Here is a 14,416-nt window from a genome sequence, read left to right as displayed (position 1 = left end):
TGTTTAGAATGTGGGTGGTTCCATATTTTTCAAGGACTAGCGTAGCTAGGCATATAGATAACATGAGATGATAACTCATGTGATGCTGTTTGCTAAGAAAGAGTTGTGCTGATTTATAAATGTACCCAATCATGGAAAAGTATACAAAATTAACATTAAATTACATATCTTTAGAAGGTATGCTCATCATCTGAATCTGTATTTCACCTGAATCTCATGTTCTAGATAAGGCTCTGTACCTGCATGCTGCATCTGCTTATTAAGGCTAAACTATATAAGAATGTACTTTGGCATGTACTGTATTAGTATTCCCAAAATGATCCAACAAATTTGGCCTCTTCCTTCTTCTTTTTCCTTTTAAGTTTCATGTCTATCGATTACCCGATAATTTAGAAAAACTCTCAAGTAAATTTATTTTCAAATATTATTTGTCAAAAATATTTCTAAATATTTTCTCTTGATTTGGATAGGTTTTCCCATGATGTTACTTTTTGAAATTTTAATAACTGGGGACCACTCATAGTTGAAATGGGGCACAGTTCACATGTAGAATAGTATGATCATCAAGAGTTATCTATCAGATCTATTTTAGAAACTCTTAGATCCAAATCCAAGTCTGTACTGACTTAGGGTTGGTTTAATTATTTATTTATTTTTCTGGTTATTTATTCTTCCATATCTTTCAGTGTCTTTTTCTTGTAAATTCTTGGAGTTTCCTATATTTATTCAGCTCCATTGAAGAGAGTGGAAAGGGTTACATAAAAGATTAGATTCCTTGTTACTAAGTATTGGTCTGTTTGATTTATTAGCTTCAAGAACAGGTTATAACAAAAATGAGCCAGGTCAGACCCTCTAGCATTGAAATGCACCTCAGGAAAAGGCTGCTACCATCTACTTCAGTAACAGATTATAATCAAAACTTAATGGAGCTTAAAGAAAACCAAACGGTGCCAGAAATAATAGATGAAAAGATGTTTGATTTAGACTATATAGTTGACTGGCAAACAAAAAAAAATGTAATTTAATAATATGATATTAGACTAATGATAAGGGATTAGACAGTCTTCTATAGCTTTCATGTGAGTGTCTCAAATCAAAGTGGCTCCCAGGTCACATTGTCCTAATCCCAAGCAGGGTGCCATAATTGATGGCAACTCAACTGCAAATCTTAATCAACGTTGGCAGCTGTAAGGGTGAAACTCTCCTCTGATGAGGGGGGAAACAGAAGCGGTGTAGTGTGGAACAGAAGCACTTACTGGCATTATTTTAAGATTTAGGAAGAGAATTTTGTGCTAGGAGATCTTATTTTGTTAGTGAGATTCTAAAACCCCAGTACCTGATCAAATTCTCTTGTCACCGAAATTGAATATATACTTTTTTAATCAGTTGAAAGAAACTTCAAGTAGCAGTTGAAATTGAGGAGCCTAGAAAGACAAAGTATCTTCACATGCATGCTTGTGTATGTACGGAACAGAGAGTATAGTGCGTGTCCATTACCACAATCTCAACATTCTTGTTCACGAGAGGGAAAAATAAAAAGAGACCATTAATTGAGGAGATATTGGACGTTGAAGAAACTATTAAGAATCTTTTTCCAGCACCAGGACCTCTCAAAATCTTTGAAATTTTGATTAAATTGTAGAGAGTACAAGTCCCAACATGGAGGAAGATGGAACAAACTGTGACATTTGACTATGCCTGGATGATATTATTCATCTCTTCCACCGTCATCATGTTGGGTTTCTCCTTAGTTAGCTGTTGTTGATGTGGTTATTACTGTTTGTATTCTCCTCTCTTTTCTCTTTTTCCTCCTCAGCATAAGATGATGACAAGGAGAACCGCTTATGTTGGGAGGTGGGTTGTTGTGTAGGGTAGACATGTTGGGTGTTCCAAATATATCAGAGTTTGTGTGTTTTCGACTGGCTGTGGGATGATGGCATCTTCCCACATCTCATTTTCAAGCTCTCCTAGCCACACAACTTAAGACTCCAACTGAAATCTTCCTTACTTACCTACTTTTTTTTATATTATTATTATAATTTGTGATACTAGCCCACTTTGACTAGAAAAAAAAAAGAAATAGAAATTCTGCTGTTCAGTTGGGTTACCCTTGCAAACATTGGTAGATCTGTAAGTCCAGTTAAGAAACAGTTGTGGGAACTCAATACTCTTGGTCATACATGGTGAAATTCTTCTTGTCCCATCAATAGGCATATCCAAATTAGCCAAATCATGTTTCTGATTTCAAAATCTGAATTCTTTGGGTTCTCTATATTTATCAATTATGTGTTTGGAGTTTTTGTTAGGTCAATTTTGCTAGTTGTTTAATGGACACATGGGATAACCCTTAAAACACATTCTTAAAAATAAAAAAAAATAAAAAACTCATAAAGCTACTACAATTAGGAAAATCCTTTGTATTTTTGTGAAAACATGACATGGAAACTTATCAAAAAAAAAAGAAAAAAAGAAGAAGTGAAATCATAACTTGAAATGCCCCTCTTACATTCATGAAGTTGACTACATAATTAGTTATAAAGCTAGATTAAAATTCTGCCTGATTCTTGTCCATGGATGAACTGATGATATAGGCCCCAAGTTTATGCTATTTTTTTTTTCTTTAGCTATCTGTTTGTGTCTAATTCTAAGTTCATATGATGTATTTTTTAGGTAGCGGATAAGGAAAAAAGACATACAATATATATACAAACAACCATAAGTCTACCTATCCAAATTAATTTATATATAAATAGGCTTTATGTGGATGAAAAATTCTACTCTTTCACATGCAATTGGTATGTCCCTATCCCGACATGGATCTATGAATACAATACGAAGCTTGGTCCAAATTAGGAGGCATTTCTTCCCAACTTGAGCAATGACTTTGAAACGCTCCAACAAAGACAAATCATTGAAGGTCCACTGAATTATCAATATTGATCAAATCTTTACGGTAAACGTTTTATCTTTTCTAGCTCATGGAATAACAGTACTCAAGCTTCACATGTTTTAGCTAGAAAATCAAAGCAAGACAAAAACAAAAGGCATGGGGGTTACATGTCCTTCCCCAATAATGAAGGGGCGGCAGCCATTGGGCTGGTCAATGATTCCTCTTTGGAAATTTGCAAGTACGTCTCGCTCAGCCATAAGTAAGTCATGTATGTCGTGGGTAAGGTATGTGAGAATGTGTACACGTTGATGCTTTTTTCTCTCTTTTATAATCTCCTTCCATTGAAAACGATATCCTTCATTGCATTACAACCCATCATGTGTTTCATTACCCTGATTTATAGGACTTCAAGTCTAATATACGACTCCAAGTCTAACATATGCATAAGCAAAGAAGAAGAAGGATATCATTTTCCACGGCGGGGAGATTATAAAAAGGGTCGCAATGTGCCCTGAATGTATGGCGCTTTTAGTATTTCTCTCAACGATTGGTTTCTTTTTCAAATACTTGTTTCACGTGCGGTTCACTCTTTTTTTTTTTTATCTTTATGTAGTTTTTATTTTTTTTTATAAATAAAAAAATACGTGGAAAAAAAGAGGTAAAATAGTGTGCCTCGGGAGAAGACAGCAAGGACATGAGGGAAAATCAAGTGGAGGAAAAAGAATTGGGAAGGCAGGGAAACGTAGGTTAGTTGATAATTCCTATTTTGATACACTGAATCAGGATTAATGTAGACTACGTCTGCCATTTTTGATTCTGCAGTCAAAAGAAATCTCTCTTTAACCAAGAATTTTAAAAGATATGAAATTTTATTCCGTCCTTTTCAAGGTTCTTCGTTTGTTCCATCCTTTGAAGGGTTGGTCTATATGTTCATTATGGTGTGTGTCCTCCTACTGGTGGACAGTCCCTTCAAGTTGCATTGTGTTAGAAAGAAGAGAGAGAGAAAATGAATCTGTTAGAGACCGTAAAACATTCATTGGAATATTCTATTGATGGCTTCGATCATCCCACCCTTGTTGTCTGCCATGTTCGTTTCCTTTCTTAAAACTTCGTAGGTTTCTTAATTTGGTGGCCCAGGGCCCAATGGGCTTGTTTTGAGTCTGTGGATGTCTTGTTAAAAGTCGAGATTCATCAATTCGGTGGCCCATTCTTCGTCTTACTCATTTCGATACGAATGGACTCTCAATTTGGGCCACCAAGATTTGGTCCGATGGCCTTTCTACTTGCATGTTCATTGTTGCTGTTGATGATATTTTTGCCTGTAGCCCATGATGCGGATCCATAGCCATGGTCTTTTGTTAGCACGTTGACTCGGATAATGCGGCACCAGGGCTTTACAGGGTGCCACCTTATATCCATGAGTGAGTATTGGGCAAGGCAATTTGATAACCGAGGCTTCTAAGGGATCATTTGAAGACTTGGTGGTGGCTTGAGATGCAGCATACGTTGCTAGCATGTAGAGACAACACACAACATGCGGGCTAGGATGCATGAGTAGTTTGTCGTGCGGCTCAACACAATCAAGATTCAAGTGTTGGATTTTGGGTTGCAAGAATTTTTCCTTGTAAGAAGAGGCCTTGAAATGTGGTTTCAAGGTGTAATTTTGATTTTTTTTTTAATTTTCTATATTTTTAAGAAAAATCATGATGTTTGCTCAAGCGCTTATGATATTTCCTCTTGACACTTTGGGCATAGCTTAAAACGGGTTATAAATAATAATAACAATAATGAAGATTTGGAGAGCAGATTTATTGAAGATTTCTTGAATTCAACACTTCATTAAGAAAACGTACTAATTATTTAACATGTCATTTTTTATCCAAAATTAATCAGGCTTCTCTATCTTTCCTAGGGCAAGTTTCCAATTTCATAAATTAATTTTTTCCTAAACAAGAAAAAGAAAAAAAAGTGGATAAAATAGTAATTTAAATTCCTTTGATATCCACGTATCGGTATGGTCATGTTCAAAAGAAAATCGATTTTGAAAGGTTCAAGTACTTAATACTTATAACTACAAACTGGTGCAAGTTAAATCTCCTTATCGAGGGCCCCTTGAGGAGCTCCCACCCATGTCTAGATGCCATTGAGCCAACCGGCCATTGTGAAGTCTTCTCTCATTTGATTGTACTAATTTTGTTTGTCTTGACTTCGAAACAGAGACCCAAAAAAAAAAGCCCTCGCTGGGCTTGAGTCAACTTGAATGACTCGACCAGCTTGGCAATCCAGCTTACACCCCTTCTACAGTATCCTAAATTCCCTCATCCCAAGAATAAAACTAACATATGCCAGTATCGGTTTAAAAAACTGTCATATTCAATTAAACAAAATAACAATTAGGTCCAGTACAGAGAGGTGGATGGGAAGAGAGAACAAATTAACAGATATAGGGGTGATATACAGCCACTTGTTACAAAATTTACCTTTTAAGTAAGAAACCAAGCAAAAGCAGCTTCACAACTGGAGCCTCCCAGAACCATATCATCGCATCCCACGAATAAGAGAGGACTCCAAATTCTGATATATAAGTCTGATCCAACACAAAGGTGCCTTCTATGCTTTCAATCGGGATGCCATTATGTGCAAGTAGACTACAAGTCTCCCGATCAAAGGCTGAAGACCATATTATGATAAGGCAAAACTCATCCTCTTCCACGCAACATGAAATTCAAAGCCAATTTGAAAGATATGTTCAATGAATTACCTTCTGAAAATTCGGGGCACTGCTGGTTGAAGAGGATGCTGATCCTTATCTACAGAACTTAATTTCACATTCCCTGCTTTTGACTATTATTAGATGGCCTTATCAACCAAGAAGCCGCAATTAAGCCTGCAAGCTGCAAGCCTAATGGCCATTTTTTCCTTTTGATGAAAAGAATCTGCTGAAACCCCGTGACTGTTTCTCAGGGGTCGGGGCAGAAGAGGAAGAATTTGACTTGGTGGGCCTGTGCTTTGGATGCTTTGAACCGACTGGGGATCTCAAGAGGAGGTTTGATTCAGTTTCAGATGGGCTGCGTGGTGTGTTGTATAGCTCCAGGGGGGACTCACCACCTATTCTGTGCACATTGATTGAGGCAGTACTCTCTGTGTCAACCTGATCAATGTCTTGCAAGTTCATGCCACTAGTGGTGGGTTCATCTTCATGGAAGACTTCAACTCTCTGACTTCTCTCACTTTGAGGGGATCCCAGGAGATCTGTTTGAGGACGCATGGCATTCAATTGCTTGCCCAGAAGAAATATGGTTTCTTGACATTCTGCCAACTTGTCTGCAGCAGACGCTAATTCTCTCTCCTGTGATAACAGAAACAGTTCTAAGTTTAACTTTGATTGACTCTGCAGAAAAAACTAGGTCCAAATCCCCGCTTCAGAGTAGGCAATAAAATTTGATCATTCCCTACCCTAATTATAAATACAAAACCTTGACTCTGGATTTTCCCAAAATTGTTCCATGGAAGTCATGAACTTCAAAACAAAGACTTGCTCAAACTAATTTCAATATCTAGTTCCATGAATTTCTATATTACATATTATCTATCTTAACTAAAATGATAACCGATTGCAACACACAAATCGACAAGCAGATCTAAAAGAACAGCACAATAATTTTTTTTTTATAACTATTTTCCAAGCATGACAAAGCGCTATAGACAAGTAGAGATTATGTGCCAGCCACTTCATTTGTCTGAAAACTTGTGGGGACTAAAAACTTTTACTACTATAGTTTCAAAAGCAAGTCCAGGCAACTGATTCAAAAAAAATACTTTTGAGCATCAGTGTATAGCTACTTCCTATTCATGTGTATGGTGAAAAATGTTAGAAAGTGAGTGAGAGAAAGGACACTTTTGGGAAACACAAGATGAGTTCTAACCCTCACCTGTTTGGTCTTGACATCAATATCAGCCGCTGAAGACATTGCACATACAGAACAACCCTCATTCCTTAAGAAAATAAGATATGCAGTGTTAGAGAAGAAACTGAAACTAGATGAAGCATTAGAACATCATAAAAATGCTTTAATAAAATATGAATATCAAGTCAATTGCAGATACATGCTGTCATTCCACAAGCAATTAGTGCTTGAGATTCAACTCTTCAAAACAAAATTAAAGGCACCTCAAAATAATTAGATTGTCAAAATGGTTTATTCAATCAAGTCTTTAAATTATTGACATTACAAAGTAAACAAGAGAAATCAAGATAATAAGGAGGAAGTGAAAACCAAAAGTAAATCAGCATAGTCAACTTGTCCTGTTTGAATATATCACTAAACATGCTCTGCAAGACTTGATTACGTTCCAGATGGAGCAATTGTCACCAAACCTACCTACATTTGTTGCCCCCAAACCCAGCCCACTTGCATTATTAGTGATTATATACTCTATCAATTTCTTCTTTGTATCAAAGCATGCATAAAAATGGTCTCTAATCTTCTTATAATAGGCCTAATATGCCAAAAGCTATTACCTATATCCAAACAATTTAATTTTACAATATGTCACTGCCTATTATGTGCTTTGGACCAGGCCAGGTAGCAATCAAGCAAGATTTGACTAAAGAAATTATCCCGTAGACCTCTATACCTGCCCATGCCCTATCATAGGTGTTGGTGTTATTAGTGTGGGCATGACATTTTCATGAACCAAACCTAATCCAATAAGAAGGTTAGATCCTAACCTTTCTAATTGCTCTTGCAGATCCTTGCATCTGATCAAAGCATTCTCATGACTTCTCTTTTCCTCTTGAAGCTCACTTTCCAGTGTCTCAGTTTTTCCACGCAAAAGATTTACTTCAGTTTCCAACTCCTCCGCACGTGTTTCAAGTGATCTGTATGATTCTGCCATGCATTTCAACTGTGTGTCAGCCAAGCTGTTCAATTTTTGAGCAGATGTCAATTGTGATTTAGCTTCTGCCAGAAGCTGCTCTGTTTCCTGTAATTGTGATTTTGTGCTCTCCAGATTTTCAGTACATCTAGCTAGATGCATTTCCAGGGTATCTTTCTCTGATTTCAATTGTTCAAACTCCTCCAATGAGCAGTTGCATGATGCAGCATTAGACTTAAAGCCTGGGACTAAATTCCCATCATGAGGCACCTCTGGATCAGAAGTGGAATCAGAAATGTGGGCACAACCATTTGGATACCTCTCTCCTGAGGTGTCCTTTTGAACAACCTTATTCTCTGGTAAAGCAACCTTGTCTATGCAATCTGAACTATTGATTTCTTCTCCAGCACCTTTATACCCCAGAATATTAAAGTTGAGTTCACTTGCTTTAGCCAGAACATTAGAAAGATCAAAAATAAAGTCGATCACACTCATTTTTCTGCAAAGAACTTTATTAACGGTGGCAGAGAAGTCCTCAATTTTTCGGCTCCATCCATTTCCATCAGGGGATGCGCCCTGGATTGCCATAGCTTCTTTGCCCAGAAACAGCACAAATTCATGAATCTGAGAAATGGCAGCTGCCAATTCTTGGCTTATAATATGCAGGGTGTCAGTCCCTGGTTTACAATCTTGGGACAAAGAGATCTCCCTTTCAGCTGTCACACCAGCATCCTCAGGACAAGCCTGCCTATCACATGTAGCATCAGAACAGTGTATTTCCTCGACAACACAACTTACAGAGTGCTGATGCAGGGTATCATGTGTGTCCTGTAGAACACGCTTGATCTCCTCCAAAATTTTCCCTGTGTCAGAATCCTCTGATACAGACTCAAAGACCATAGAGATTCTTGATCGGAGCTTTGTCAAAGGAAGCAGATCCTTATCAGATTGAGGATTTACTTCTGACAATTCTGCATTAGAAGACACCTGATTGGCCAATGAATCCAAATCATGTTTCTGTTCCAACTGAAGATCTTTACTACTAGTGACTTCTGCTATGGCACCATGGTCCACAGCTTCAGATCTCTTATTGTTAACAGAGAAGGCTCCATTAGAATTGTTTGACAAACAAGCCAACTTCTCCATCTCCAAAAAGTCGTCCATAAGCTCGAGGTGATTTGCATTTTCCTTCTTGAATTGGGAGAGCCCAGAGACTAACCCGGTAGCCCAAGATTCCGCACAACTAACTGCATCATCATTTCCATCTTCAGACATTGAGGTCATGCTTGGTGGATTGCTTGCATTTTGACTCAAGGAACCATCATTGGGTATCTGTAGATTAGATTTTGGAGGACTTTTTTGTTGATTATTCATTTGCAGCTGTGCTTCTAGATTTTGAAGCTTGCTAGCTGTCTTGGCGCAAATATTCCTTGAAGCCTGCAATTCACTATTACGCTTTGCCAAAGCTTCTTTCAGCATCTTTGTTTCTTCTTCCATTCCCAATAATCGTTCAGTGAGAAACTCATTGTCTTTATGACATTGCTGGACGTTGTCAATAGAAAATTCTGGCAATGGGGACAGGTGTGGACTAGGAGGCTTAACAGGAGACCTCCTTTGTCTAGTTTCTCCATAATCTCGGCCTAAACTCTCAACTTCTAGCTTCATTTGGGCCAGTGCAGCTGGACCAGGTAACTTCTTTCGAACAAGGCCACGTAATCTTTGACACTCCGCCTCAAGCTTAGCTATTTTCTTTACACCCTCCAAATGCTGCTTGTTGGCTACTTCTGCAGACCGAATACTCATGTTCTTCTCCTCATTACGGATTTCCAGCTCTTTGGAAACTAAATGGAGTTCATATTTAAGTGAATTGATTTCCCTTTCACATGACTCAATATTGCTCTTCAAAAGCTCAATCTCTGCTTCAGCTTGTGATTTTTCTTCACTCATCTTGAATAGCATGTTAGAACGCTCCTGTAATGTCCTGGAAAGTGTGGCATTTTCAGCAGCAGACCTGAGGAGTTCTTGCTCTAGGTCACCCATCTTTGCTTCAAGCTCAAGCTTAATTTTCTCCCACTGCTTGGTTTTGGCAAGAACCACATCATGCAAATTCTGCTCGTGTTCTTCCTTGAGGTTCCGTATCTGCCGCATGCACTCTTTGAGAGCTCCATCCAAATGCGATGCCCGGTCCTCAGCAGTAAGCTTTGCAAGTGTTGCAGATTCCAGATGATTTTTCAATGCCAAAGCTTCTGCTTCAGCCTTCTCCCAACCTGCAACAAAGAGAGGTCCCAATCTGAGGAATCTCAAACCAAGTTCAATCAGAGAAATTCTGGTCTGAACTGAAGATATTTAAACTACAATGCATAAACAAAAATACTGAGATAATGAAGAGAAAAAAAAAAAATCGTCATGAGAATTTTCATTGCTAATAAATGATGATGAGTTTTGGAGTGAATATAAACATATTTTGTGTACAGACTTTTTGTTCATTTTATGAAGTGGGACTAGATCAGCATCATACCTGAGACAGCTTCTTCAGCAACTTTAGCATGCTGCTTCACCAAATTGTCCTTAGTAGTCATCTCAGAATGGGCTTCAGATAGCTTTTCATTCAATTCCGTAATTTGATCCTCCAGTTTTTGAACTTGATCCTCATATGTCTTCACTTGATCCTCCAACCCAGTCAAATGCGAATATGACTCCACAGAAATTTGAACATAGGTTGGCTTTTTGTAATTCTCCTATTCACGGAAAAGAAGACAACCAAAAGAATATATATTACAGGGACGTTACAAAAACAATACAGACCAAATAAGAGCAGAACATCCAAGTAGATAATAACAAATTTCAACCCATCACCAATTCAGTACATAAAAAATTGCAGTGTAAAAAACAATGGCAATATAAAGAAAAAATGCAGTGAGTATTCCAATTGTATGGAAGACAGCTACTGGATATATGAACTAGAAATAAACTGGGTAATACTTGAGATACCGCACCATAGATCCTCATTTGTCACAGATATCCCGATGAGATAAAAAGGATGAATGAATGGTAAGTCCAAATGTAAGAAGAAACTTATAAAAAAAAAATCCAAATGTAAGAAGAAGAAAAATTGGAATAGTAATGTTTTAGGTTATGAATACTCATGTCCTTATGAGTGTGAATATAAAGTTTATGTAGGCAGTAGTTTAAGTTATTGTTGTATCGTAGAAATCAAACAGCTGTCAATGAACACACCTGATTGCCCTGAGATCCAGCTGAAGTCAAAGAAACACCAGCAGACTCTAATGCAGCAACTATTTTCTCGGCTCCCGCCTTGTCAGATGACTTCTTCTTCCAGGGCCAACTCATCTTAGACTACTGTTTAAACTAGCACAAGTCAGTTACAGCAAATTACACTTAAAAAACAATATCAGATTAACAATATTACCCAAGGCTCAAAAAAAGTATCACATAGGACATTTTAACTAAAACATTGGAAGTCCCTTATACTACAAGGTCCAGCTGAACACCAAAAAGCATAAACTCATAACCCCTATCTGAATCAATGAGTTTCTTTTTTTTTTTCTTTTTTTCTTTTTTTGTTAATAATGAATAAATGTTTTCATCGAGGTTGGAACCTAATGCACAGAAAAAGATGAGAGTAAGAGTTCCAGAATAACACTTTAGCATTTGAACTCCCTTCTTATTGTAATACTATTTTAGTAGACCATGAAATGCCTTCTTATGTGACAGTCAGTTTTCCATCAGCACTTGGAGTGATGAAACATGACTGTAATAATTTCCAAATTATATAAATATTTGGCAAATCACAAGAAAAAGCATCTGAAACATCCCCTGTGGCATTTCAACATCCATTAAAAATCTGCTATGCCCAACAAGAGTGAAGGACTGCACATTTTGGAGTTGTTTGAATTCAGCACACCAGAGAATTTGCCACAGAACTATTACAGTTAGCACAGATTCTCCTATTTGTCAGAGGTGATTTTCTTATTTTATAAGTCACTTTCTAAAACAATGTCGCCTAAGTAGAATGTAAAAAGAATCTAAATAAACATCATAATAACTTTACAGGCAAAAATTGGTGACATAAGAGAAGCCTCCATAATGAAAGTGAAAAAAAAATTGCACACGAGTTATAAGAAAACCACCCATTATGAAAGCGAAAACGTCATACTCGAGAAAGAAAATGACTTAACAAAAATTAAACATCACACTGAACATATTAGTTATGGGAAAAGAAGTCATCTCCTGTTCACAAAGTTCAACATCATAAGCAAAAAATGAAATAGTTTTCTCAGTCAGACCTCTATGTTTGTAATGTAGCCATGGAGGCCACATGACCAAGGAATTACAAAGACAGGTATCCTAGATAATCCCATTGATTAAGTAAAAGCAAACCCATAGCAACTTCAAGTGTGAGGCCCTAGTTTAATAGCTTAAACCAAATTTGATGTCTTCAGTGTACATCCACAAAACATGGACTGAGATGCAATCTAGAAGTAGCCCTTCGACTGGCATGTTCACTCAAATACATATAGAAAATAATTACCCAACATAGCCATTTGACCCTCCTTTAGCCACTCTTTCTGGTAATTAGTTCAATCATTAGAGAATTAAAACAACAATAAGATTAACAACAGCAAACTGATATCAACTTCAACATTTACAGCATTCTAAATTTCATTAGCACAAGCCAATAAAGCATGTAGCAACTTTGATGCATAAATGCAAAGTTCATCAACCCTCTAGATTACCAAGAAAAGTTGAGGAGAAGAAAATTAAGTTCTAAGCTATGTCTTATACTTGTCTTGGTCTCTCCAAAATCGAATAACTCAACCTCAAGATCCTCAGCTGAGCTAAATAACTGCATTAGTCTGGGGGGGCGGGCGTCATTGGGGGTGTGGGTGTTGCTTTTTCAAGTTCCCAGAAAGATATATGAATAAATAAAATTGCTTTCCATTTTCCAGACATTTTCTGAGCAACCAAACAGAGGATGAGGAAAAATTAGCTCGCTCTATCAAAACTGACAATGCATACGATATTCTACAAAAACTGAACAGATTCAAGGGATGTGATATGAATCATCACAAAAATAAAAATAAAAAATTCTACAAACAGTAATGCACATTGCTGAAAGCTAGTCCAAATCTGAGGTACTGTTAGGCATTGAAACATAAACACCATCATTCTTTCAAATAAATTCCATTTCTGGAGCACTAACTCAGATACTCGTGCATGAAAACCAATGAACAAGCCAATCAATTAAGAAACTCCAAGATCTAAGCACATGCCTTACATGGTCGAAGATCCCTTAAATAAGAAGGAAATCCAACAACAGGATATACAGAAGAAGAAAAAAAGATATTTTCAGGACAAAAAGAAAAGGCAGATTTTCAAAGTGCGTTAAACAAAATCAAAAGATTTAACAGCTTTTGATTTTGCACATTGAACAGAGAGTGAATGGCGAAGGCAGCATTGACATAAATACAGAGAAATGAAGAATATAATTTATCCAAAAAAAAAAAACCAAATTTTTTTCCGAATTATCTCTGCACATCTCTAAATATTTAAGAATTAATGGCCAAAATTTATTCACGGAAAATTAAATCGAACCTAGAAAAAAAAGAGACAAAAAGAAAAGCGGAAGAAACCCAACACGGAGACGCACCGACAAAGAGAAATAAAAATGTATAGTGTGACAAAGAAAAAACTCAACTAGAATCAAAGATAGAACCAAAAGCAAAACGCAGAAAGCAGACTAGAACAAAACAACTGCTTTCATTATCCGTTTTTTTTTTAGTCTTCTCAGAGAAGGCACTGATTATCGGGATGAAAATTATAGAAAAATCAACTCACCACAAGAAATGCAGCTTTGAGATTGAAAAGAGTTGTGATGATATCAAAAGATTGCAGTGGTATTCAGTTACAGAGAAACACAATCTTTTTCAAGATTGCTCAATGGAGATCCAAAACTAGGGCTTCTACCTCCTCCTCGTTATGATTTCCATCTTTGGCAACAGAGTGAGAAGCGATGATCGTACCTGCGGTGACGGTGGCGGTGGAGGAGGAGGAGGTGGTGGTGGTGAAGGGTGGGCTAAGATATTCTGCGTTAGGTGTCACTCAAAAAGGCAAGACGTTGGAAAAGCTCCAAAACATCGCCTTTAAATTATGAAATTTGAGAGAAAATAAAACAAAATTGTAAGAAAACGTTAACAGGGAAATTATTATTTTATTATTTTATGGGTGTGTAGACCCAAAATTGGTTAATTTTTGGCAGATTTACCCCTGAGGAGTTACAGATTGACGAATGGGTCCCCACGCTTGTGGCAGAAGGAACAGCTGAGCTGTTTCCGAGCTTGGACCACCGTCACTACTCCACTACAGCTCATAAGGTTAGTGCGTTACCGCCACAGTATGATACTTTATGGATCCGAATATCTGGACCGTTCATCAAACCTCTCCAGATCTGCATAGATGGTGTGATGAGTGCTTGCTCCACTTAGTGGCATAATAAAATATTACCATCTACAGCCCACTCTTTGACCACATAAAAGTTCTCTGAGTGAAACAGTGATGACGCATAATACCAACGTCCTCTTGTTTCTTACGGTCTTTAGTTTACGTTATCTCAAATTTTATAAAATA

At 37.2% G+C, this 14,416-nt stretch overlaps 1 protein-coding gene across 4 annotated transcripts; it reads right to left on the bottom strand.

Moving 5' to 3' along the window:
• Positions 1–5,241: 5,241 nt before the first annotated feature.
• Positions 5,242–13,964, bottom strand: LOC100262624 (filament-like plant protein 4). 4 transcript variants are annotated; one of them, XR_788318.3, is made up of 7 exons: positions 13,628–13,964; positions 11,006–11,128; positions 10,287–10,506; positions 7,623–10,035; positions 6,823–6,886; positions 5,652–6,239; positions 5,242–5,560 (listed from the first exon to the last, which is right to left on the bottom strand). XR_788318.3 is itself a non-coding variant. In XM_010666488.3 (6 exons), exons 2-6 carry the CDS (start codon positions 11,117–11,119, stop codon positions 5,793–5,795), a joined length of 3,258 nt encoding a protein of 1,085 aa, XP_010664790.1. In that variant the 5' UTR covers positions 11,120–11,128; positions 13,628–13,964; the 3' UTR covers positions 5,242–5,792. The 4 variants fall into 4 exon arrangements, 3 of the variants coding, with proteins under 3 accessions (XP_010664790.1, XP_010664791.1, XP_010664792.1); XM_010666488.3 differs by having other exon boundaries at positions 5,242–6,239; XM_010666489.3 differs by having other exon boundaries at positions 5,242–6,239; positions 11,006–11,125; positions 13,628–13,936.
• Between the last annotated feature and the right edge of the window lie 452 nt (positions 13,965–14,416).

The sequence above is a fragment of the Vitis vinifera genome, chromosome 18 (genome assembly GCF_030704535.1).
Source record: "Vitis vinifera cultivar Pinot Noir 40024 chromosome 18, ASM3070453v1".
NCBI lineage: Eukaryota > Viridiplantae > Streptophyta > Magnoliopsida > Vitales > Vitaceae > Vitis > Vitis vinifera.
This window is presented reverse-complemented; position numbering and strand designations above follow the sequence as displayed.